The following is a 24,716-nucleotide window of genomic DNA, read 5'->3' as shown; positions in this document are numbered from 1 at the left end:
GCCCCTTCCGTCTTCCTAACCCACCAGACTCGACACCGCAGACAGACACAGGAAGTCAGCGGCCCCGGCTAGAAGATTCTGAGTTTTATAGCAAACCATATTGTACAGACTTGGGGGTTCAGGGGGGTCCAGCCCGGCTGGGTACCCCACTTGCCCCTTGCCGGGGTGCATCCTCCCCTCCCTCAAGCTGCCCCTTCGTCAAGCCTTTCTCCAACCCCAGGCCCCCCTCCCCCCCGCCTTTGGTCCGCCCAGCCCCCGCCCCCAACCCGCGCACCTTCCTGTTACCTGAGGTATGTGGATAGATTCCCCTCCCCCCACCCCCATGTGGTACAATCCAGTTCCCCCTGGCCTAAGTTGAGTGGGACCTGGACCCGACTCCTCCCTCAGGCTCTTGAGACCCCACCCCCACACTGAAAGAAGAAAAGGGGTGGGGAGAGGGGAGGTGCCAAGGGTCTGTTACTAAGTTCCCACAGCAACTAAGAGGGACCAGTTCCAGTCTTAGCACTGATTTCCGGAGGTGTCCATTAGCTGCTATTTCCACGGCAACCAGGAGTGGCAGTTCCCTGGGCAAATGGGACACAGTTTCCATGACGATGAAAGAATGGGAAGAGCCAAACTGGAGAAGTCCCATCTTGCCCATCTTTAAGCTGAAATCCCCCACCCCAACTCAGGTCGGAGGGGTGGAGCTGTTCAAGACAGTAAAGCAAGAGAGCTGGGGGTGGGAAGTCCAAACTGGGTACCCACTAGCTCAGTCTTGGTCAAGCCGGTCCCCTCACATCACACTCCCCCAGGTCCGAGGTTCCCCCGGTTCAAGTAACACTTCAGTACAGATGAATGTTCAAGTATTGTGTAGAGAGCCAGGCAGGGGTTTGGGCTACCCCTCACCACTCCCCTGGACCATGAGCAGAACAACAGGTAGGCCCATGGCCCCTACTCCTTGCAATAGCTGCCATTTTCAGTGACGTTCAAGGAGTCAGGGCGAGGGAAAGAACTAAAATCTGGGTGGAAGGAAGGGGCGAGGGGTAACCCCACAGAGAGGGTACTATCCCCCTATCTGCTCCTCTCCCAGGCCCATGTCCTGGCATTTCCTGGCTTCTAGAGCCCCCTGTCCGATACCTGGATCCTCAATTGCTCCTCTGGTTCCCCTTTTTGGCCCCCCATCCCACCCAACTGGTCTTTGTTCCATGAACCGTTGTTGGTCTGCTTTCTGCCCTCCCCACACCCATTCTTCACCTCCCCCAGCCCCCTGGCTCCCAGTATCCTGTGTGCAAGATACCATTTCCCCTCATTCTTCCCTACTTGCGCCTTCACGGCCCCCCCCCACCATCCCTCTGGCTCAGCACCTCCCCAGTACCCCTTGACCCACTCCCCCAAGGGGACGGACAATGAAGCAGGTGGAAAGGAGAGATGGAAGCAAAGACCCCCAGAGATATCAGTGCAGGTGGGAGAGAAGGGGAAGGCTGGCTCAAGTCCCTGGGCAGGAATCCCAAGTCATTAAACTTAGGGGAGAGCCAAGTCATGAAGGAAAATAACCTGGCCTCCCAACAGGGGGTGAAATGAAGGCGCCAGGTCCAGGCGCTCGTGTGGAGTCCTGGGGGATGGGAATACAGGCACCCAACTAGCTGTCCTTGAGAAGTAGCTTCTCTTCTGGGCAGCGAAAGGGGCCAGGGGGTCCAGCAGCTGCCAACCGGGCACAAGCTTCAGGTGAGAGCTGGCGGCAGGAGCGTAGGTCCAGGCGGCGAAGACGTGGGCAGCGACGGAACAGTGGAAGGCAGTGGTCCGTGAGACGGTGGCATCCTGGGGATAAAGCGGTACCACTGAGACTAGGGTCGGTAGTAGGCAATACACAGGGAACCCACACCGCCAGGCAAGCAAGGCGTACAGGGGATCCCACTTACCAGCGAGATTGAGGTGCACCAGTGTCTCTCGGAGAGGGGAAGTGGGAGCCGTGAGGAGGTGGACACTTGGGTCCCCGACATGGGCGCAGTGACTCAAATCCAGGGCACTGAGCTGGGGAGCATGGCGCAGCAGGAGCCTCAGGGAGGCATCAGTGAGCTCCAGGCCAGCTAAGCGAAGTTCTGCCACTCCCTGCAGCCGACCTCGGCTCTCCGTTTGCCCTGGGCAGACAAAGTAGAATTTGGTACCCAAGGTTCCTCCTACCCTGGCCATTACCCTCATGCTCTCCACTGTCTGCCCCACACCTGCCCCCAGCATGAGACCCCCCCCTGCTGCTCCGCGTGACCTGCTCTTCCCAACACCCATAGCACCCAACGTCAGATGACCACTGCTCCTATCTCCCCAGGGAGCCTCCCATGAGAGCTAAGTCTTAACATTCCTCTCATGACCCCCACCCCCAGTATCTGATGCACTGAATACATTTTTTCCTCAGGGATCTTTTTCTCCCTACATAAAAATGTCAGTTCCAAAAAAGCAAGAACTTTTGCCCACTGCTCTGTCCCAGTAGGATGCTCAGCAACTTTATAATAATCCAACCAACAGCACCCTGCTCGCCCCATGACCAGTGAGGTCAGATTCTGGCTCAACAACAGTCGTGCTTCAACTCCTCTCCTCCACCAGGAACCAGGTCTGAGGGCAGAGACCCTCCCACACCCTTGCTGCATCACTCTGGATGGCCGGACCTCCCTGGCCTCAAGCTAGCAAGATTCTCCCGCCTCTACCTCCCGGATGCTACTATGCCTGATTTACTTTCTGGTATCAAGAAACCACTCTCAAACACAAAAGGGATAATATTGCTCTCTCCTCTACTCGAAATCTTCTTGGAGGTATGTGCTGGTTAGGTTTTTTTGTTTTTATCTTTGTCAACTTGACACAAGCTAGAATCATCTTCAAATAGAGACGGTCAACTGACGAATGGCCTCCATCAGACTGGCCCGCACGCAAGTCTGTGTGGTGTGTTCCTATGAATGGCTGATGTGGAAGGACCCAGCTCACTGTGGGCGACACCACCTGGGCAAGTAGACCTGGGTATAACAGATGCAAGCTGAGCAAGCCATGGAGAGCAAGCCAGTAAGCAGTATACTTCCAGGGGCTCTGTTTTAGTTTCTGCCGTGAATTCCTACTCTGACTTTATAATGAAAAAAATGAACCCTTTCCTCCTCAAGTTCCTTTGATCATGTTTTATCACAGCGATAGGAAACTAAGTAGGACAGGATAACTTCCTGATAGAACACTGATTCCTATCTTTGCTTCCGCTTTGAACCTAACTCTATTACCGCACTCAGAAGCTACATTCCAAAAATGGCTGTCTACAAACCCTGATGAAATGACCTATGCTCAAAAGACTGCAGGCCACTGCAGAATGAGTCCAGAGGCCTCCTGTTCTTCTGTCTCCAGGGGAGAGGTCAGTGTTCTCCCACTCCACACGGCTGCTGGCCCCACCCCAGAACTGCTGCAGGTCTAGCATGAGGCCCAAGATTTCAGGTTTACTTTTTTTTCAAATTCTCTTGTGGTAACACTGCTGGGCCTGAAACTACACTCTAAGAGTCAAGCCCTGGTCAGGCAGTGGTGGCACAGGCCTTTAGTCCTAGCACTGGGGAGGCAGAGGCTGGCAGATCTCTGTGAGTTCAAGGCCAGCCTGGTCTACAGAGAGAGTTCCAGAGCAAGTTCCAAAACTACAGAGAAATCTTGTCTCTAAAAACCAAACCAAAACCAAAACCAAACAAAACAAATAAAGAAGCCAAGCCTTGGGACTTCAGAGATGGCTCAGTGGTTAGGCACACACACTGTTCTTCCAGAGGACCTGAGTTCAATTCCTAGCACCCACATCAGAAGGCTCCCAGCCACCTGTATCTGAAGCTCTGGGGGCACCTGACACCCCTAACCTATATGAGCATCTGCACCCATGTGCATATACCCATAAACAGATATATACATATAATTTTAAAGAAGGAAAATGAAAAAGCTTTAAAAAGGAAGCCAAGTCCCTATTTTGATCACCTCTATCACCAAGTGAGAACCGTGGGGCTCGGATCACAACATCACCTGTCCAAGAGCACATGCTTAAGAAGTCACACGGCCAGGACCCTGATCACAAGGCCATCACCTGCCAGGCACCAGCCTGACTCTGAGAAAAACATCATATGTCACAGACTAACAAGGCAAGTTTCCAAAACTGTCCTGTGGCATCTGCACACTGCTGAAAATTGTATGTATGTGGGGGGGGGGGGGGGATCAGGGTCAAACCTACAGCCTCATGCACACTAGGTGAACGTTCTCCAATAAGCAGTGTCCTTATTTACTTTCTAAGACCACTTTCTAAGCTGCCTAGGCTTGCCCTGAATTCCTGATACTCCTGCCTCAAATTCCTGAGTAGCTCAAATCACAGGAATGGACTACTAGGCTTCAGTTAGAATTATTACTCTTTATTTAAAATTTATTTTTAAGATAGAATCTTAATTTTAGCTTAGGCTGGCTTCAAGGGTACATTATTCCCTGCTTCTGTCTCAGAAGCTGGAACTACAAAGTGGGCCACACCACACCCAGCGTGGCTTAAAGCCGTCAGAAAATGACTAACAATACATTGAAAAGGGTATCTTTTGTTGTTGCTGTGTTGTTTTTCAGACAGGGTTTCTCCATGTAGCCCTGGCTATCCTGGAACTCACTCTATAGACCAGGCTGGCTTGTCTCTGCCTCCCGATTGCTGGGATTAAAGGTGTGCACCACCACTGTTCAGCTAAATGGTTTAATAAATGTATGGGTATTTTGCTTGCAGGTATGCTATCTGTGTGCAGTGCCGAAGGAAGTCAGAAAAGGGTACTAGATGCCCTGAGACTTGAGTCACAGATGGTTGTGAGCGACTATGTGGGTACCAGGATTCAAAGTTCCTGTGGAAAAGCAGCCACCGAGCCATCTCTTCAGCCCCTAAAAGTGACATTTCAGTATAGATCAGAGGGTTTTTTTTTTTTTTTTTGTGAAAACCCACGCTTACTTTACCCTGACAATGAATGGCAGCATCAAGGCTGTTGGTGCCACTAAGGTCTGGAACCCAAACATTGCTTCCATTACTTCCTCTGTGGGCATTCAACTCGGCAAGCCCTGAGTTCTCCCCTCCAAACAGCTCACAGCCTCGAGGAGGAGCACATTTACAGACTGGCCACAGGCCAAGTCCGCCAGAGGAAGAAAGGTCATTTAGAACTTGTGGGGAAAAGGGCAGGACCCATTAGTGTATGTCATAGAAGTGAGCCTGTTAAGTAGCTAAGACAGCTCCTGAAATGGAAGAAATGGTCAGAAAAAGAAGGAAGATGAAGATTAAAGAATCTGGGTTCCAGGCTGGAAAGATGGCTCAGAGGTTAAGAGCACTCACTGGCTGTTCTTTTAGAGGTCCTGAGTTCAATTCCCTGCAACCTCATGATGGCTCGCAACTATCTGTAATGAGATTTGGTACTCTCTTCTGGTTGCAGGAATACATGCAGAGAGAACATTGTATACATAAGTAAGTAAATCTTAAAAAAAAAAAAAAGGAATTTAGGTTCCATTAAAGACCCAGCCTGCCCTGCTCTGCTGAGAGTCAACAGAAAGAACCTGTGTGTGCTGAAACCTCTTCCCCATGAATTCATGGCTTCAGAGATGTAAAATGTAAAACAAAACAAAGTGTCACGTCTTCATCTTCTCCTCTAAAGAATTTTGAAAAGACACTGTTAATTAGATGAAGAACGGTCCGGCATAAGAGGTGAAGATGACAGGGGAAGGAAAAGGCCCCAGGATTGGAGAGAACTTGGCCAGGCTGAAGTAGTCAACATACAGGGATGGTATGAGGCAGGAGATCAGTTGAGCCAGTCCTCAGCTACCACAGTGAAAATACTGGTTTTATGCAAGGATGGTGGTCCACGTGTATGAACCCAGTACTCAGGGGGCAGAGTATCACAGGTCCAGGCCAGTCTAGGCTACAGAACAAAACCTGTCTCAAAACCAAAAACCAAGAAATGGTCAAGTGTGGTGGCTCACACTAATTCCAGCATGGGAGACAGAAGCAAGCTGGTCCCTTGTGAGTTTGAGGTCAGCCTGGTCTACATAATAAGACACTGTGTAAAACCACAGTAACAACAAAAGCTGTAAGCTCAGTGGTAGAGTGATGGCTTAACATGCACAGGGTGCTGTGTGCCCTAGGCATGGAAAACAAAAAAGTGGTCTTTATTCAGAGCGAGAGAAAACGAGTTAGAGCATGGGACACAAACAGATGCCCCTTTGGGTGGTCTTCCTGGCTCTGGTATGAAGAGGACTGGGGCGGGAGGGTGTCTGAGCACCACTACTCTCATGGGGCCTTTCCTTCCCTGTGCTTTTGAGACTTAGCTCCTGGCGCACAGCAGCATCTCGAGTGAATGAAAATGGGAAGACAGGCCTTCCTATTCAAAGTCCTCTTTCCTTCCATTCCTGTGCTAAAGCTTGGCATGTCACAAGGGCCTTCAGAGCTACCCCTCCACTTTACCTAAGCCATCTACAAAGGAACACGTGCTGGTCAAACCTGGTTTAGTGTCTGGCGGAGGAAGCAGCAGCTCACGAAGCTGGGAGTCTTTGACATCTTCAATCCAACGGAGATCCAAGAGCCGCAATGCCGGCAGTGGAGCTGAGCCCAGGGCAGAGACAGAAAGCCAGGAGCACCCCGAAAGCACCAACTCTTGCAGGCCTAGAAACAAGGTCAGGAAGCAGGTGCTGGAACTTTATGGGGCACCCCGCTTTGTGCTCACCCTGTCCTGACTCACCACCAGCCCTCCCTACCTTGCAGTCGGTTCAGAAGCCACATGAGCTGCTTTTTGGAGACACCTGTCCAGCTGAGGTCCAGAGCTCGGGGCTGGCGGCGGACAACCCCACTAAGCATGGGTGGGGTCAGCGACTTCCTCCTGCTTAGGTCCATCCTAGGCCACAGACGCTTGTCATAGCACCTGCCAGCCACAGGGAGGAGACAGAGTCCTCAGCCACAATTCTCAAGGAACCCACAATGTCAACACTCACCAGAGCTAGTCCTATGGATGACAAGAATCTTCTGGCTCCAGCCAAAGGACTGGACTTAGGACCCCACCTCATTGCTAACTGGAAGCAAGACCCTGGGCAAGTCCACTCCTCTCCCTGAGTCAGGAAGACCTTCAGTTACAAACTGAAGATAGTGATTCAGGCTGCTTGCAGGGCTGCTGAGATCAAATGAAGTAATTACAGTTCATGGACCTTACAACCTATAAAGTGCTTGCCAGATAGCTACAAATTCCATACACATTATTTGATGTAATAATGCCAAAGGGATCTGAGAGCAGCCCCCAGACTCTACCTCTGGGCTCCTTGACTTCTCTCCCTAAGTTATGATAGCTCACAGGAACTTGGCAGCTTACTCTGTCTGGACTTACAGCCCCGATATTTTCCGTCTGTTGGATTATGGAGTTTGCCTCACTAGGATGTCAAGGCACAGATTTGGCCTTTTTCACCTCTGGACCCTAGCATCCAACACACTAAAGGCAGGTGTGAAGTCCAGGTTAGTTACTGCATGTGTTGACATCAAGCCAGGCTGCCACTACGTGTGCTCCCGTAACAACTCATCCGCCATTCTGCATTTATTCACTGTTTATGGAAGGCCTGGTGGGTCCCAGGCACTGGGAAACAAACGCAAACACACAGACTCCGAAAGCAAACAAGTCCGACTCCAGCATTCCAAAGACTCGACGAGTCCAACACACAGCGAGTGGAAGGTTCGCCAATTAAGTAACCTTCCCCAGCTCTCCTGAAGCTTCTCCACGAGACTCCACAGTCTTCTGTAATATTCAAAGGCAAGCCAGGGAATTCCCACTGAACTAGATGTGCAGGCAGAGCAGCAGGCTGGGGATGAGCACTGGGCGCCTTAGACTGGAAGAGGGATTACTATGTCCTTGATCTATCTTGCTATCTCTGTCTATTTCTGTGTGTAACATGGGTTTACCTTTTTAGGTTTGTTTGAGAAAGGATATCACACTGTAGCCCAGGCTGGTCTGAACTCACTTTGTAGCCCAAACTGGTTTGGAACCCACTAGTCTAGGCTACTTTAGAACTTGAGGTGGGCCAGGCATGATGGTGCATGCCTTTAAGCACTCAGGAGGTACAGGCCGGTGGACCTCTGTGAGTTTGGTCTATATAATGAGTTCCAGGACAGAGAGGGCTTTGTAGAGAGACCCTGCCTCCAAAAACAAAAGAACATCCAGGCAGTGGTGGCATACACCTTTAATCCCAGCACTCAGGAGGCAGAAGCAGGTGGATCTATGAGTTCGAGGCCAGCCTGGTCTACAGAGTCAGTTCCTAAACAGCCAGAATATAAAGAAACCCTGTCTCGAAAAACAAAAACAAAACCAACCAATGTTGTGCTGGGAGTAGAGATGCATGCCTGCAATTCTAGCACTTAAGGTGGGAGACAAGACTCAGGAATTCAAGACTGGCCTCAGCTAAACGAGACCCTGTCTTAAACAAAACGCAAACAAAAAACAAACAGCAGACAACAGTGGTTCACAGAAATGCGTAACTTAAAATAGACACAAAGGCTACAGCTGCTTGGTCAGTAAAATGCTCTCCACGCAAGCCGGTGACCTGCTGAGTTCTGTCCCCAGAACCCACGTGAAGGTGCAGAGAGCTGACTTTAGTCATCCTCTGAAACCACGCCTCTTCCCAAATAAGAACACATTTAAAGGCCAGTGGGACACTGTCACCAACCAGTGACTCAGAAGGTAAAGATGCTGGTGACAGGCCTGATGACAGAATTTGGGTCCTAGCATGCCACCTCGTCTACTTCACCCACCTCCAGCCCCTCAAGAGACAGACAGACAGACACACCAAACACACACACACACCAACAGATAAATAAATAGAATGAAAAAGTCAGTAAAGAAATGAAATTTAAATAAATTCAATGAAAACTATTACATTCCAGTCAGGAGTTGCCATGACTGTAAAGTACTTAAAAACTATAGCCAGTTAGCAGGTGTTGAAGGATGCAGCGGCACCCAACAGACTTCCTTTGGAAAACCCAACAGATTTAGTTTTGCTTTACTTAAAGGGTCAGATAACTGGGCACAAAGCACATGCTGGTAGCCCTAGCTGCTCAGGAGGCTGAGGCAGGAGGATCACTCAGCTAAGGAGTTTGCGGTCACACTGAGCAGTGGAGCCAGAGCCTGACTCAAAACAACAAAAACAGAAAACAAACCTTGCCAGCACTCCACAGCAACTGCACTTCAGCAAAGGCTCCAGTCGGTCCTCCACCTCCCAGTCTTTCCTCTCCTCCCCCGCCTCAGCCACTAAGCACACCCCTCCAGTTCTAAGAAGAAACCAACAGCACATCCATCTTCTAGCCAGCCTCTTCCCCTGCTGCTCTGCCCTCCTGCTACACCCGAAGCCTGGAGTCCTAGCTCAACAGCTCCTCTCCTTGAAGGCCTCCTGGACTGACAATGCTCGGAAAGAAAATCCCAATTTGATGGTACTCAGAGATCCCCAGTTTGGTTCTGTATTATATTCCACAAAAGCCAGCCAGCTAGGGCCAGCATACTCTGGCACCTTCTTTGTTGCTAGAAAGCCAACTCTCCCAGGCCCTTCAAGGCTCAACTCTGAACTTCAGGAAGTCTCTTGGCTGGAGTCAACTCATCCCCCTGCAGTAAGGCCCAGGACACGGAGACTAGACCTCAGTGTGGCAGCCAACAACTGCTGAGGTCCTATTGATAGGAGTATCCACTGGGGAAGACCAAGATGGTAAGGACATATGGCACCTCAGCCCAGAGACCAGGAGCAGGGAACATCCCGTAAAGACAATGCTGGAGCTGAGGCCGTGAAGAAATATTCTCACTCCAGAAAGGGGAAGGTGGACAAAGGCAGGACGACACGGCAGCTCTGGAAAACTCCAGAATGAAGAAAATTCCCCCTAGCATAATGGTGCTGCTGACTACAGGCCCGACAGCAGGTGTTTATTCAAGGATTACTATGTATCACGTTCTGTTCTTTGCACTACCATCTAAGTCCACACCATCCCTGGGAGATGATTATCACCCCCTTTGTTCGGTAAAGAAAAATAATTCCCAGAGAAGTTAAAAAATGTACTCCAGAGCCAGAAAGAGGGCTTAGCAATAAAGAGCACTTCCCGCTCTTGCAGAGGACCTGGGTTTGGTTCTCAGAATCCACATGGCGGCTTATAACTGCCTAAAGCTCTGGTTCCAGGGGATCCAACACACTCACGCACACCTTTAGTGCATATAAACGCACACAAGCACACACATACACATAAATAAATTAAAAACAAAAACAAAACCTTGTTCAAGGACTCACAGGTATTAAGTGGATGGAGCCTGGATCCTGAATGGAAAAAGTCAGGATGGAGGCCACCAAGGAAGCCAGGGTGGCAGTGGGGAAGTCACAGCCACAGAACCAGAGGTGAAGTGTTTAAGCTGGGGAGGGCTAAACCCCGGGCCTTCCACCTCCACACTTGGGGAGACCTCTCTGGGCCTCTATTTCCCAAGCCATAAAATGGGGTAAGAGTTCTGACTTCAAAGGCTTGTTACAGCAACAAAGGGAGCAGCACAGGAAGGGTTCCCTGGGGCCCGGCATATGTCCAGGGGAACTGCGGACTGGTCGAAGGTGAAGGAATGCCATGGATGTCTTTCAGGCTGGGGAGGTGACACTGAGAAAAGGGCACTCAAGAGACGAGGCGCACACACGTTCTGTTTCTTCCTCCTTTTCTTCTTCGAGACAGGGTTTCTCGGTATAGCTCTGGCTGTCCTGGAACTCACTTTGTAGACCAGGCTGGCCTCGAACTCAGAGACCCACCTGCCTCTGCCTCCTGAGTTCTGGGACTATGAGATTAAAGGTGTGTGCCACCACCACCCAGCTGAGTCTTGAATAGGTAAGCATGGATATCCCTGTTTTGACTCCAGCCCAGCCCACACCCCCCTGTCCTCCACTGCAGTTTCAAACTTCATCTTGCAGAAGGTCCTGGGGATAGTGCTGGGCCAGCCCCGAGTGCTCTCTCAGGGGACACAGGCCACAGCTAGCTTTTCCTTTCTAAGAGCTTTCTGGGATTCCTAAACTCCACTGTCCTCCAGTCTCCCACCAGCCAGCCTTGACCACGAGCCAGTCCTTCCTACTTCCTTCTCTGCCCACGTCCTTGAAAACTGCAATGTCTACCTGGTACTTCAACACCTCCTCCACAACTCCCCTGCCCGCCCCTTTGCCTCCCAGTTCTAAATAATCAAAGCCACCAGACAGGAAAGCCTGCAACTGCCTGCTCTCCCGCTTACAACCCTCTCCAGCTACACCCTCTCTACCTCTTCCCACACCCGTTCTTCCTTTATGCTCATTCACTCGGTGCTGCCTTAGCAGCTAGGGAATGCCAGATGCCTTCTGGGAAACCAGGGTCTAAGCAGGATCACTAGACCAAGTCCCTCACTTGAAGCTGATGGCGGACTCTGGCTTTGGCTCTCCCGCCTCTAAGCACAGTCAGGAATAGCAAGGTTTTTGTGTGTGTGTGTGTGTGTGTGTATGGCTGGAGACATCCAGATCTTTTGCATATTAGGCAAGCAGTCCACTAGCCCTCCACTAGCCCTTCAGATAGCAAAGCCAATTGTCACCTTTAGTCACGGATCTCCTGTGACCTCCCATTAACACCCACCACTGCTCGGCATCCCTTCCTTCCTGGGTCTCCCTTTCTGTAGGACCCACCTTGATCTCCCAAATTCTTGGGTTGTTTTCTCTAGCTCACACTCATGTCCCGCCTCTGCTCCCTATCACAGCAGATCTCAACCTGTGGGCTGAGACCCTTTCGCAGGGGTTGCTTAAGACCACTGGAAAACAGATATTTACATTGTTTCATAACAGTAGCAAACCTACAGTTACGAAGTAGCAGCAGACATAATTTTATGGTTGGGGGTCGCAGCATCAGGAAGGTGGAGAACACACTGCTCTATCTAAACTCTCACCACAGCGCCAGACCTTACTTCCTCAGCAGTGGCCTCTGACTGGTTCACAAGTTTTTCAACCAAAGAGATCAAATCTGAGTTCACTCTCCACTGAGATACCAAGCTTCAGGAATCCCACTGCCTCCCGCCCAGGCTCCTGGGTCACACTGAGTTGGCACTCACAATGGCGTCTTCACAGCCAATGAGTCAGCACGTCCAAGCCGCTCTTCTGCAGTATGAAGGCTTGATCCAGGACCGTGATAAGCGAGCGCTCTACCCTAAGTCACAACTCCACACTGCTGTCCTCTGCCAGAGCCATGCATGCTCTTAACTCAGGAGCCATCTCTCCAGCTGCTCCCCCACCCCCCTTGTTTTTCTGACACAGGGTCTCTTCCCAGAACCAGGGCTTGTTGATCAGGTTAGGCTGGCTGGCCAGGAAGCCCCAGGAATTCTCTTGTCTCATGCTGGCCTTTTACATGGGTTCTGGGGATGGAACTTTGGTCTTCACAACAAATACTTTACTAACTGAACTATCTCCCCAGCCCCCACCCTTTCCTTTCTCTCTTTCTCTCTCCCTCTCTCTCTCTCCCTCCCTCCCTCCCTCCCTCCCTCCCTCCCTCCCTTAAATGTAGGCTGTTCTGGAACTCATTGGGCAAACCAAGTTTGCCTCAAGTTACAGAGATCTACCTGCCTCTGCCTCCTGAGGAGTGCCCCACCACACTCGACTTTTCTAGTCTTTTTATCTTGAGAAATGTCTGATAAATTGCCATTGTCTTTCTGCCTCAATCATCCAAGCAGTGGAATTACAGACCTGCACCCCCAAGCCCAGGTGCCATTCCTTCTCACTTAGGTCAGGCATGTTGGTGCAATACAGAGGCAGGAGGATTCTGAATTGACGACAAAACTCTGTCTCCTCACCTCTTCCCCAAAGTCTCAATCTGTACCCTTCTCCCTACAGCCTCTGCTTCAGAGCCCAGATCCGCCAGAGCTTCCTGATAACGCCCCCACTGTGGTCCCCACAGGCCTCTGCTCTGTCCTTACAGGTTTTTCTCACCTGAAGGCACCATTTGCTAAGGCTCAGTCCCCTCAGGCACTCTGCTGAGCGGTCTGCAGGAACCGCCTCATTAAGTCCCACAAGGTAAGCAGGACTTGGCTTCTGTATCTGAGGTTCCGCATCTAAGGAGTCAACCACCCACAGACGGAAACATTCAAAACAGAAATTGCTTATGTACCGAAGGAGACATGTTTTGTTATTCCCTAAACGACACAGTAAAGTAACTATCTATATATTATTCGCTTTGTATTAGATACTGTAAGTCATCCAGAGATTGAGTATTTGGATTTTGGTATCCTGAATCACAAGGGCATCTTGAAGCTGATCCTTCTTGGGACCTGAGCTCCAACTACGTTAAAATATACTTCCCAGACTACAAGTGAGAAATAGAGGCCATAAGAGATATAAGTCACCATGGACGAAAGCCATGGGCTAGGCTGCAGGGGCCAAGATGGGAAACACTATGACCTCAATGGCCTCCCTGCTTTTGTCCATTTCCAGCTACAGGTCTCTTTATGGATCCCATGTCAGCATAGATTCAGTCAAAAAGGCACGGACAAGCAAGTACCACCCCAGTAACTACATCTCAGAGGGTGTGGGTACCTTCAGCAACTCCTGTGTCTGCCTGTATGCAGTCTATGGACTCTTCCCGAGCACTGTGTTGTTGGTTTTTTTTTGTTTGTTTGTTTGTTTTTTTGTTTTTAAGGGGGGGAAATGCTGAGACAGGGTTTCTCTGTGTATCCCTGGCTGTCCTGGAACTCAACTCTATAGACCAGGCTGGCCTCAAACTCATAGAATTCACCTACCTCTGCTCCCCGAGTGCTGGGACTAAGGGCGTATGCTGCCACCACCTAGCTATCCTGGTTTTATACAAAAAAGTGAAGAAAACGACGCCAGGCCTGGTGGTGCAGACTGGTAATCCTAGCTACTTGGGAGTAAAAGGATCATAAGGCCAGTCTATGCAGTTTGGAGAGCTCGTCTCAAAAATAAAAAGCAAGATGGCTCAGCGTATAGTTTGGTGGTGGAGGACTGACTGACCTATGCGCCAGTCCCTGGGTTCAATTCCTGCTGCAGAGAAAGAAGGAGGGAAGATAAAAACAGAAAGCGAGGCAGGCAGGCAGGCATGAGGAAGTTAAAGAACTAGCCCAAGGGCATAAACTCAGTGGAGCAAACAGTCACCAGAGACATTTGCCTCGGGCTCTTGCATACCAGCCTCTCTGGCTCCAAAGACACCAGAAGGCAAAGTCCTAGCTCTCCAGATCCTGCCCCAAAGGAAGAGGGTGGGATTTTTAATTTAGCCCCTAACTTAACTTACAAGCCTCAGTGAGCCTCAACCCACATGGTGCTGCTAGGCCACGCTTTTTTTTTTTTTTTTTTTTTTGAGACAAAGTATTATTATGTAGCCAAGATTGGCCTCCAACTCAGGCTCCTCCTGCCTCAGCCTCCCAGGGCTGGAGATGCAACATTGTTGAAGCCCCGACAGGAATCTGAGTCCTGGGAAAAAGTTTGAACTTACTCACTTTGTAAAAACATCTCTTGAACATCAATCTATACAGCCTTTTTGTACTGTGCTGGGGATATGGAGATAAAAATCAATATTCAGTATGTGTCCCCACCCCCAGAAACTGATGGGAACATGAAAATAAATAATGAAAGCTTGTCCACTTGCCAAAGGTCTCTTTGTGCTCTATTAGGGAACAGCACGCTGGGGGGGCTGACGGAGGAGGAAGCTTGTTGGGAGAGGGTCAGAAAGGGGGCCAGGTTTTGGAGGATGGGGGGGGCTCAAGGGATGGGCTGGTTCAAGAGGCCCAAGTGTGGCTGCTTTAGAAGGCAAGGGCTACCTTAGTAAAGCTGGGACCAAATTAAACTGTTCTCAGGAGATCTCAAATCGTGAGAAGTGGACACCGCAGGACACCACACTTGCACACACTAATTCTCAACGTATGTAAAAGCTAAAGGGAAACAGTTGGAGTCACAGGGTCCAGATTCACACTCCGGGCTCCACTATCTCTTCTCCACTAAGTCACTAGGGGAGGGTTAAGGAAGCTCAGTCCCGGTGAAAGGATCACATTACAACAGACACCAAGGAAGGCCAAGATTCAGAGAGAATCAGACCTATTATAGGACACCTAGTAAGCAAGACGCATGGCAGCAAAGGAACTCAGGCCTGTCTGGACACTCACCAGCGGCTCCAAGTCCGGCAGACTCGCATGCAGACACACAGCTCTCGGGGTCCCAGGTGCTGGAAGACACGAAGCCAGGCAGCCCGAGGCAGGGGGTGGTCGGATCCAGCAGCCAAAGGCAGAGTGTCAGGCTCGGGACTTCGAGGAGGGGGGCGTACCACATGCCGCTCCAATTGTGGAGGCCGTGGTGGTGGAGCAGGACCCAGGGGCCAGCTGAGTAGTGGTCCCCCACTGCCAGGGCGTATAGCTCGCCGACCCCCACGGTTCTCCTTTTCTCCGGAGCTACCCCGGGCTGGCCTCCGCCCGTTTCGGGCCTCCCCCGGAGCTTCATCCTCACTCAGCGAGGTGCCAGATGAGTCTGAGTCAGAATCCGAGTCCGAGGAGGAAGAGGAGGTATCGGGCACCCGCTCCAGCAGCTGGCACATTCGCTTAAAACGCTCCAGTTTCTCCCTCTGTGGTGATGGGGATGGCGCTGCGGGTCCCTCAGTCGAGGCCATAGGTGGCTTTGGTTTCTGCAGAGAGACAGGTTAGGCTGTACAAGGGCCCAGAATGATTCTCCCAACCACTCACCCAGAAGGAGTCACCAGAGGATAAGGAGCCCGGGAGACAGCCCTGAGTTCCTAATTGTTCCCAAACAGTCCCTCTCTGGACTTCAGTTTCCTTATCTACAGTGGGGATTCAAAGTCCAGGCAGCCTGGTGGGTTAGTCAATGGCGCATGAACCTCCCAGAGGAGACCCTGTGTGGAGTGCTGGCTTGCCTTCCCATTCTGTGACATGGAAAGTCCTGCTGCACCATCTACAGCACAGAACAGCTAGACTAGACAAGTCCACACGTGGAACAAACAGTAATTCTTTCTTAGTGTAGAGTCTCCTTGCTCTCTGAGTCAGGTCCTCACAGTGACCTAATACAGAGACAACTTACACTACTCCTTTTAGACAGGAGGAAACTGAATGAGGCTCAAAAAGGCTAAGTAGCCGGGCAGTGGTGGCAAGCACCTTTAATCCCAGTACTCGGGAGGCAGAGGCAGGCAGATCTCTGTAAACTCAAGGCCAGCCTGGTCTACAGAGGGAGTTCCAGGACAGGCTCCAAAGCAACAGAGAAACCCTGTCTCGAACCTCCCTGCCACCAAAGAAAAAAAAAAGACTAAGTGACTTGTCCAAGGTTACAAACTGATGTTTGGTAGAGGATCTGGACAGTCAGGCAGAACCTTGTGTTCAGATTACCAGAGCAGAGTAGTATCAGAATTTTAGCTTTGCCTTGTGACCTTAGGCCCATCTTTTAACTTCTCCGGGCCCCATTACTTTTATTTGGATTTATCTAGTGCTGAGGGATGGGAGAAGAGGCAAAGTAAGTAATTGTCTTCATCTCACAAATTAGAAAACTCATTTGTTAGCCCAGAGCAGCTAACAAATTGCCAAGACCATATAAAGAACCAGTGATCTGACAGAAATATAAATTCAGTTCTTTACACTTAGGCTTAGAAAACTAAGAAAAATGGGCCAGATGCCAGTCCAATGGCTGCTGGAAACCAAGGGTTTCTATGACCTGGACCCAGTCTATTTTCCCACCCACCTCTTTCCAGGGGTCCATAGGGACCATGTGGGGTTAGGGCAAGAGAAAGTGAGCAGGAAGGGACAGATCTTAGTCTCCTACGGAGAGTGGGGCAAGGAAGGGGGGGAGAGGGAAGGAGGAGGTCCCCGGCACACCTCCCAGTTCTCGGGAGGGAGCCCAGGGTGGCAGGATGAGAATGCCTGGCTCGGATTCAGAACCCTGGGGGGCAGAAGGCCGGGGCTGCCTGGGTCCGCTCCTCGGAGGAGGCAGGCATCTCCACCCACCTTCTTCAAGTGCCTCTCTCGGCCTCCTTTCACCTACCAGGGCAAGGAGATAGACACGGGGAAGAAAGAAACTCCATTAGAAACCATTACTGACTACCAAACTAAGGTCCACGACCTCTTCTTGGACCACAAATCCCAGAAGCCCCCATCCCAGGAAGACTGCTCAGCACACTAACCTTGTAATCAGTGTGTTGGCTTACTGAGCATGCTCCTCAGCTCCTTTCTTCCCCCTCAGGCTCTTTCGGGCCCTTCCCTCCACCTCTGTAGTAGTTTGAGCATGCTCTGTAGCTCCTCCCTAATCCTGCAGGTCTCTCAGATTCCTGGCCTGTACCAGTTACCCCATACTTGCTTTTCTTCTTCATAGTGAACATGTTCCACCCACAGCTCCCACTACAACTCCCAAACATCTCTGGGGGAACTCACAAAGCCTCGCTTCCTGGTCAATCAGGGCCTGGCTCCAGAACCAAAGCACATACCAGACTAAGACTACAGCTCCTAGAATCCCATGTGCTGGACAGGCCTCACCCTTCCGCTCACCTTTTTCCTTGGGGTTGGGGGCTCATTCCCCGCCTCCCTCTCCTTCCGTTTGGGGGGCCCAGGCACATCGTCAGCGGGAGGACCAGCAGGTAAAGGTCCCTTTCTTCTGGGCACGGGTGGTGGCGGTGGTGGCTCCTCTGTCAGCTTCCATCCACCCCCTAGGTTTGCGCCTTCCTCACCATTGTCAGCCCTACGGCGCCCTGGCCCCTCACCTGCATCCTGGAAGGTGTAAGCTGGGGATGAGGCCCCACCTAGCTCCCGATCCCCCACCTGCCCTTATCCCAGCCCCTGCTTTACCTTGCTTGTCCGTCCTTCCTGGGTACATCGGGGGCACTCCCAGCAGTTGGGAATTTCTGAATTGATAACACCCTCAGCCTTTCCCATCTGTAGGCAAGAGATCAAACAATGAACAGAAGGTGCCAATATACGCCCAGAGATATACTGGCCTACCTCTTTGCTCCCCGATAGTTCAGCCCACCCCAGAGTTATCACCTTCAGGCAGCCAGGGTGGACGATCTCGTTGCAAATTGTACACTCCATGAGGCTCAAAGCAAATTTCTCTTCCTCTCCCTCCACTGTATCCTCCTTTCCTGCCTCCCCACACAAGAGGCATACAGCTGTGTGTGGGAGCACGGGCTGTTGAGAAAGAGGAGGCATCAGAGACCCCAAAACCAAGCCACAGGGTAAACTTTCTTCGGTGTCAGCTGTAGGTAGGTTCAGATCCTGCAGCCAAATCCTTAACTTGGTCCTATTGCCAGGATGACCTTTAGCATCTTTAATATAAAGTGAGGGAATCTTTCCTTTGCAGCTCATTGTAAAAAACAAGACAAAGCATGAGGGGGTTAGAGACACAGCTACTGCCATTATTGGAATTTTCAGCACAGGAGCCAGACCAAGTGTGATCCTGAAACTTAACTGGCCTGGAGCAGAAGAGGCCATAGGCAAATGATGATGCTGGGAATGGGTTACAGAAAACAGAACAGTAGCCTGGGGGTAATTCAAAGGTTGTTCAGTGGACAGTCCAAAGAGTGATCTGGAGCCCACAGTGAGACCAGATCAGGAATGAAGGGGAAAAGGCAGCAGTCTCCAGACAATGTAACTTCAGGGCAGACACTGGGAACATTGAGGCCTATCAGGGATGCTGAAGGCGGTGGATCTAGATCAAGGAAGAAGGATGAGAAAGTGGGGCAAAGGCTTGGGGGACAAAGGAAGAAAAGGGTGAGAGTGCAAGCCGGAAGGAGTGGCTGGACCAGGAAGAGAAGGAGCAGGGACGTGTGCCGAGGATGAAGCCTGTTCTCGTGGCTCCTGAGGTATGGCGCCCAGGAATGCGTCAAAGGTGAGGGAGGCATGGAAGACACCACGTTTCCCAGATAACTGCTGTGTCGTGGGCCTTTCAATAGGGCATTCACAGCACACTACGGTCTAATCTGTACAACTGGGCAAAAGAAACGTTTTACAGAGAAGGTACTTGAAGTTCAGTGATTTCCTCAAGGTCACAAGAAGGGGGTCCTGGCCTCAAGTTCAAGAAACTTGCGGTGTGTGAAAGAGGCCAGACAAAGGCAAGAACTACTCTCTGGCGGTAGAGATGGGTTCCTCTTGCACAGATACCCAGGCAGGGGTTTACAGCAGGGGTTCAGTTTTCTATAGACCTGAGGCAGATTCTTCTGGGTACCTCACTTTGTGAAAAAGACAAAAATCAGACATTTAAACAAATCGGTGAAGGAAGACAGGAAGTGGCTGAATGAGCAAATGGCGCCTCTAAGGTACATTCAGGGATGCAGCCCAGTAGACCCCTTCTGGGTCTATACCTGGGCTCCAAGATACCAGAAATGGGGGGCAAGACTCACCGCGTGTACTGTACATCCCGGGGGGCAGTCACCAGACACCCCAAGAGTACTCGGACCAATACTACTAATGGTGCTCTGGGGAAGGATGCCTGGGGTTCGAGGTACCCGGCACGGGGTGGGGGTGGGGGTGGAGGCAAGACTCACCGCAGTGCACTGCCGAAGCAGGCACGACTGCTTCATGCGCCCGGGCCCCCCAAACTTCTTCATGTCTCGGCAGAAGTGGCAATCCCCGCACTCAGTTCGCACACAGGCCCGGCAGCGACGGCAGCGGGTTCGGCGTCGGCGCGCTCCGGCCCCCGGCCCCCGGCTGCTCGACGACATTGGGGGCGTCAGCAACGCCGAGGGCTGTGGGCAGATGAGGGTAAAGTCAGACAGGCCCGCTTAAGCTGGCCTGAGAGAATCCTGGACGCAAGCTCCCAGCACCTCTGGAGGGGCAGAGCTTCTATTTCTACCCTCCAAGAAGGTCAGCCCTCTAGTGCGTGTCCTGAGCAGAGGGCCACTCCCACTCCTCAAGACCTCCCTCCCCTAACATTCCCTAGGCCTTACTATTCCCAAGCCCTGGAAGGAGACACACTGGGGCCCCTCCTCTAACCTCCCAAGCCCAGGTTCCCGGAAAAGGCTTCCCGTCTGCAGCATGACCTCAGGGAGCTTCCAACTCATACCTGTTAGCCACACATCCCATGCTGTCACAGATTTACCTCCAGATGGCAGGGGGCAAAGACCACACTTTTCTTTCTCCCTCTCCTTTCTCTTTCTCATGGGTCCCGGTCATTCAAACCTTTCAAATCTCGGTACTCTAACGAGATTCTCTCCATTTCTAATGACCCACTGTGTTCTCAACTTCCCAGGACTGGCACCCCAAGATGCTTAAGTGACCCTTCTCAGCCAGCACAGAAAGCCTTCTGCTCCAAGATATCCAAGAGGATCCCTCAAGCAGCCTGGGTAATCTCCCGGGTTCCCTGGGATTCTACGAGCCAGCCTAACATCTCAACAAAATTCAAGGTGGGTTCGGTTTTAGACACCCCCCCCCCACTACCCCACATCTTACCAGGCTGCTTTTCATCCCTAATTGTCTGGAATCCCTGGGGCTCTCATGCCCATGGAAACCAGATCCTCTGAAATCCCACATGGACTCTGCAAGCCTGGAGGGGTCTCTTCCCAACCAGTCTTAGAGCTGCTTTCCCCAGGCTTCTCCCTTTCCAAGGACTTCCAGACCATCCACAGGGTATGGGGCCCTCCAGCACTCCAGGGGAGGGGCCTAGAGGGCGGCGATGGGAGGCGGGGGATGGAGGGGGAGGTCTGCAAGGGGCAGCAGGGTCGGGGAAGGAAGGCCAGTTCCCTAGGGTTGGGAGGTTATAAGGAAGAAGGTTGGAGAAGAGTTTGGAGCACAGGGAGGGTGAGGCTGGGGGCGGGGAAGGCAGGGAGAGGCCAGGCTGAGGATGAATGGGAGTGGGAGCTGCCCAGGTCTGGGGGTGAGGAGGAGCCGCATGAACCCACCTCACACGTGTCCCGGGAGCCATCTCTCCCTTCTCGGCAGCTCCCGGCGGGTCGGCGGCCATCGGCGGCGGGGGGGCCGGGCGGCGCGGGGCGCGGAACGCTCAGAACGCCGGGGTCCACGGCCCCCCGAGGGCGCTCGGCCCCTCCCTCCGGCGGAGGCCGGGACAGCAGCGAGTGGAGATGGGGAGCGCCGGGGGCGAGGCCCTCCCACGGACTGCGGCGCGGCCCTTCCAGGGGGAGGTCCTGCTCTGGGGGGCTCAGTCCCTCAGCCCCCCCAGGCCAACGGGGGCTCCTCGGGCGCAGGGTGCTCAGCTTCTGCCCGGGCCCCACTCAGTCCCGGGTATGAGTCTCAGCTCCCCACCCCCACCTCTCCCCAAAGCCCCCGACCCTTAACTGGCCCCTTCCCAGCTCCAACTGACCAGGGGTCCAGGGACAGACCCGGGGCCCCCCACCGTTTCCGGGGTTCAAACCCCGCCCACCGCCGGTTCCCGGGGAGGGGGGGGTCGCTGCAACCTGCCCCCCTCCCCTGGGTCCGCCCCTGTACTGCGGCCCCCTGACCTACAGAGACAGGGCACGCAAGGGGGGGTGAAGGAAGCTGCTCCGGCCCCGCCCCCCCAGCTTGCGCGCGCCCCCGCCCTCCCCCCTTCAAACGCGCGACCCTCAAGATATAGGGATTTAAATAAAATTTGAATAAATCCTCTCCTAAAATGGGAGGGTGTAAGGAAAGGGTGAGGCAGAGGCAGAAAAGGGGTGGGGGCAGTTGGGGTGTTTCAGCACCCCTAGTCCCCTAGCCTCGCGCTGCTTCGGCTCCAGGCCCTGGTCGCCGCTCTCATCCCTCCTCAGCTCCTTCCTCCTTCCTCCTCTCCTCCCTCTCCCCTCCCTTCTTCCCACCTCCTCCTTTTTACTCCCTCCTTCTCCCAAAGGAACCCCGCCCCCTTCTCCCTCCTTCCTCCACCAGCTCTACTTTCCAGGACAAGCACGTGCAAAGCACGACGGGAGATGTAGTCCTGCAAATTCTGGCGCTATCGTGGGAAAAATGGGATACTGGGGCCAGCCGGCACTACAACTAAGATGGCGAAAGGCATGCCATGCTGGGAGCCGAGCATGGCGGGAATTATAGTCCAGTTGACCAGAGACTCCCCGTAGCAGGACATAGAGAAGGAGCGGGAACGATGACTACAAACAAGATGGCCTTTTCTCCCGACCCGACCTCCTTTCCAGGCACTCACACGCCCTCTGGTCCACAACCCTCCGCGTGTGTGGTACCTGACGGGAGTCGCAGTCCATCTGCTGCCTTCCCGCTGCCATTTCTACTCGTCAGGAACAATGGAAAGGTGAAAAGGAACAAGGACTACAAGCAAGATGGCGAACGAGGGGCGTACACCTAATAAATTGGTTTTTATGAAGTGGGATGGGAATAGTAGTTTTCTAACCTTCCTGTATTCCTTAAGAGTGCCAGAACCAGGAGGATAAAGAGACTACCATAAAGATGGCAGGATACCTAACCTTTCCTGGTCGCTTCATTCTACCACTTGGAGCGCCTCGCCTGCCTGAACTATCAAAATCCCGCACTCGGTAGTGCAAAGCCTGCCGGGAATTGTAGTCGTCCCCGCTCCCCTCTTTTATCTTCTGTCGAGACAATGGAAGCGAGAGGGGCGGGGAATACCGCAAAGATGGCGGGTGTAGGAGCAGATGATGCTATGGGACTTGTAGTCCAACCGCTAAGGCTCGTCTCTGCGGATAAGTAGGAAAGGACTGCTGTAGAGATGGCAACCTAGTCACTTTCCCTCCGTGCCAGTACCTGCTGGGGTATGAAGTCTCTTCTTTAGCTGTACAGAGAAAGGACTCTAGCTGTTGAAATATGTATCACCGTGAACACGCCAAATTGCAAGCGAACGGAAACGGAAAGTCTATTTTCTCCTGGCTTTTTTTTCCCAAAGGCTTGCAGGGAAATGTAGTCTCAGGCTTTCATTCTCCCGTGGAGAATTGATGTCACCTGTGGGAACCAGTGTGGGTGAGAGAGAAACATCGGGGTGATCAGGGAGTCTAGAATGTCGGCCTTCTCGGATAGTGAGGATTTCATGTTTTAAAAGAAAGCAACCGTAACCAATATTGTTGCGCCAAGGGAGGCGTGGTTCTCGCCGGAAAGTACACCCACGCTGTTGTCCCTTAGAAGCCTGGGCTTCTCACACACGATGCTACTTCTCCCAGACCTTTGCAAATCAATACCTTACACGTCAGGCCGACCAAAGGAAGAAGACTTTGGAATGTACAAAATCTCCTTCCTGCCTTAGGAAGTCAACAAACCTCAGTTTTTTACCCGAAAGGGGGTATGATAATACTCACCTCCAAGCAGAGTTAACGTTAAAAGTGTTCAAGAAAGTAACCAGCTCTGGTACGGAGCATGTGACGGCACTCATTTTTTCGAGGCCCCTTCCATCCCCGTCGTTTAGGAAGCCCAGGAATCCATCATGCCGGACAGTTAGCTTCTGTGGGAAGAAAACTGACGAGTAGATTACCCCCATCTTAACCCCCACCCCTCTCCTGTCCTCGGCTGGGTCTTCCCACCATCTCTACCCAGCACTGTTCCCAGGGGGCGCCCTCTCTCCTTTTAACAGAGGACGCGCACACTGACCAAATTTCCTCAACCCGAACTGGTAGCGTTTGTGTGCTGTAAAGCCTCGTCTTTTCAGCCTGGGAGGCCTCCTCTGAACTCTCAACTGCCAATGGGTCTGCTTTATGCCATCCTGATCTTCCTCCTGCGCCCTGGAAAATTGGCTACGACGAACCCACGCCAGTCCCACGGCTTCCTTGTCTCCTCCGACTTTCCAGTCCTGCTGAAGACTTGGTGGGTGTGGTTTTTCTGGCTGGGAAGTTGACTCTGGCCAAAACTGTGTGAAGTCGCAGTTAGCCTGGACTACTAGCCTCAGGGTAAAAAGACTCCTAGAAGCTCACGCTTTGCTCACTGTTCCCTTGGAAGTGTCAGTCCTAAATCCACTCTGCTTTTACTTCCGCTGGCAAGGACTGCTGTCTGGTCTTTTTCTAGTCCACACAGGCTGCAAAGTTGCACTTTTTCACCCGTCCTGTGTCTCTATCCCGCTGTTTATCCTCGAGTTCCTACTAAAATCCCACTGCCCCAATAAAGCCTTCCAGTAATTCCCAAATGAGATTTCATTTATTGTCCTTTCCACTAACTTGTAAGCTGAATCCACCTCACAGGTTTTGTTTGGTTTTGCTGTGCTAGGAATCAAAGCAGGGATCACCGGTGCGAGGCAAGCATTCCACCACAAACTACAACTCAGTTCTGCCTCAAATACTGCTAAATGCTTTCAGCTTCTCATTTGATCCTCTAAGAATCTTGTAATAGTCGAATCTGGCAGCCGGTACCTCTAATCTCAGCACTCCTGGGGTAGAGGCCGGCAGATTTCAGAGTTTGAGTCCAGCTTGGTCTACAGAGTGAGTTCCAGGACAGTCAGGGCTACACAGAGAAACCCTGTCTCAAAAAAAAAAAAAAAAAAAAAAAAAAACAAGAAAAAGAATCTTCTAAGAACTCTTATGGGTGTGGTAGTGCAAACCTGATCTCCCAGTATTGGGGAGATTGAAATAAGAGGATCTCACATTCAAAACCAACCCTTGCTACAATATGAAGACATTGTCTCAAAAATAAACAATGTGAGTTGTAGGGCTCAAACCTTTAGTTCCAGCACTTTGGAGGTGGAAGCAAGAGAATCAAAAGTTCAAGGCCATCCTAAACAGCATGAGACTCTTAAAACAAAACCACTAAGTGAGAAGCTGAGATTCTCAATGTTGAAAATAAGCTCAGAGTCACAAGGAAAGGCAAACCTTGTTGTTTTCA

General features: G+C 51.9%; 1 protein-coding gene and 1 long non-coding RNA gene across 5 annotated transcripts; one reads left to right on the top strand and one right to left on the bottom strand.

Moving 5' to 3' along the window:
* Window positions 1–619: 619 nt before the first annotated feature.
* Window positions 620–23,948, bottom strand: Fbxl19 (F-box and leucine rich repeat protein 19). Of its 4 annotated transcripts, none has more exons than XM_050165845.1 (13): window positions 23,496–23,948; window positions 23,207–23,349; window positions 22,662–22,856; window positions 19,508–19,708; window positions 18,009–18,152; window positions 17,814–17,900; window positions 17,517–17,735; window positions 16,980–17,012; window positions 15,144–15,655; window positions 6,736–6,899; window positions 6,482–6,643; window positions 1,899–2,117; window positions 620–1,797 (listed from the first exon to the last, which is right to left on the bottom strand). In XM_050165845.1, exons 4-13 carry the CDS (start codon window positions 19,682–19,684, stop codon window positions 1,619–1,621), a joined length of 1,896 nt encoding a protein of 631 aa, XP_050021802.1. In that variant the 5' UTR covers window positions 19,685–19,708; window positions 22,662–22,856; window positions 23,207–23,349; window positions 23,496–23,948; the 3' UTR covers window positions 620–1,618. The 4 variants fall into 4 exon arrangements, with proteins under 4 accessions (XP_050021802.1, XP_050021801.1, XP_050021803.1 ...); XM_050165844.1 differs by having other exon boundaries at window positions 16,851–17,012; window positions 23,496–23,946; XM_050165846.1 differs by lacking the exons at window positions 22,662–22,856; window positions 23,207–23,349; window positions 23,496–23,948 and adding an exon at window positions 20,861–21,188 and having other exon boundaries at window positions 16,851–17,012.
* Window positions 19,695–22,270, top strand: LOC126515878 (uncharacterized). Its single transcript, XR_007595942.1, has 2 exons — window positions 19,695–20,365; window positions 21,819–22,270. It is a non-coding gene; the product is annotated as an uncharacterized lncRNA (long non-coding RNA).
* Window positions 23,949–24,716: the final 768 nt, after the last annotated feature.

The sequence above is a fragment of the Alexandromys fortis genome, unplaced genomic scaffold, assembly GCF_014885135.2.
Source record: "Alexandromys fortis isolate MF-2015 unplaced genomic scaffold, M_Fortis_MF-2015_v1.1 scaffold_146, whole genome shotgun sequence".
Classification (NCBI taxonomy): domain Eukaryota; kingdom Metazoa; phylum Chordata; class Mammalia; order Rodentia; family Cricetidae; genus Alexandromys; species Alexandromys fortis.
Note: the sequence above shows the minus strand (reverse complement) of the source record. Positions and strands in the feature narration are given on the sequence as shown.

What these genes read in the sequence shown, in the direction of transcription:
- Fbxl19 (XM_050165844.1), bottom strand. Translation starts at nt 19,684, where the DNA reads ATGTCGTCGAGCAGCCGGGGGCCGGGGGCCGGAGCGCGCCGACGCCGA. An exon ending in TCCCTCCCGAGAACTGGGAG is followed by an intron (nt 15,656 to 16,850) that starts GTGTGCCGGGGA and finishes GTCTCTCTGCAG; the next exon opens with AAACCAAAGCCACCTATGGC. An exon ending in GGTGCACCTCAATCTCGCTG is followed by an intron (nt 1,798 to 1,898) that starts GTAAGTGGGATC and finishes CTTTATCCCCAG; the next exon opens with GATGCCACCGTCTCACGGAC.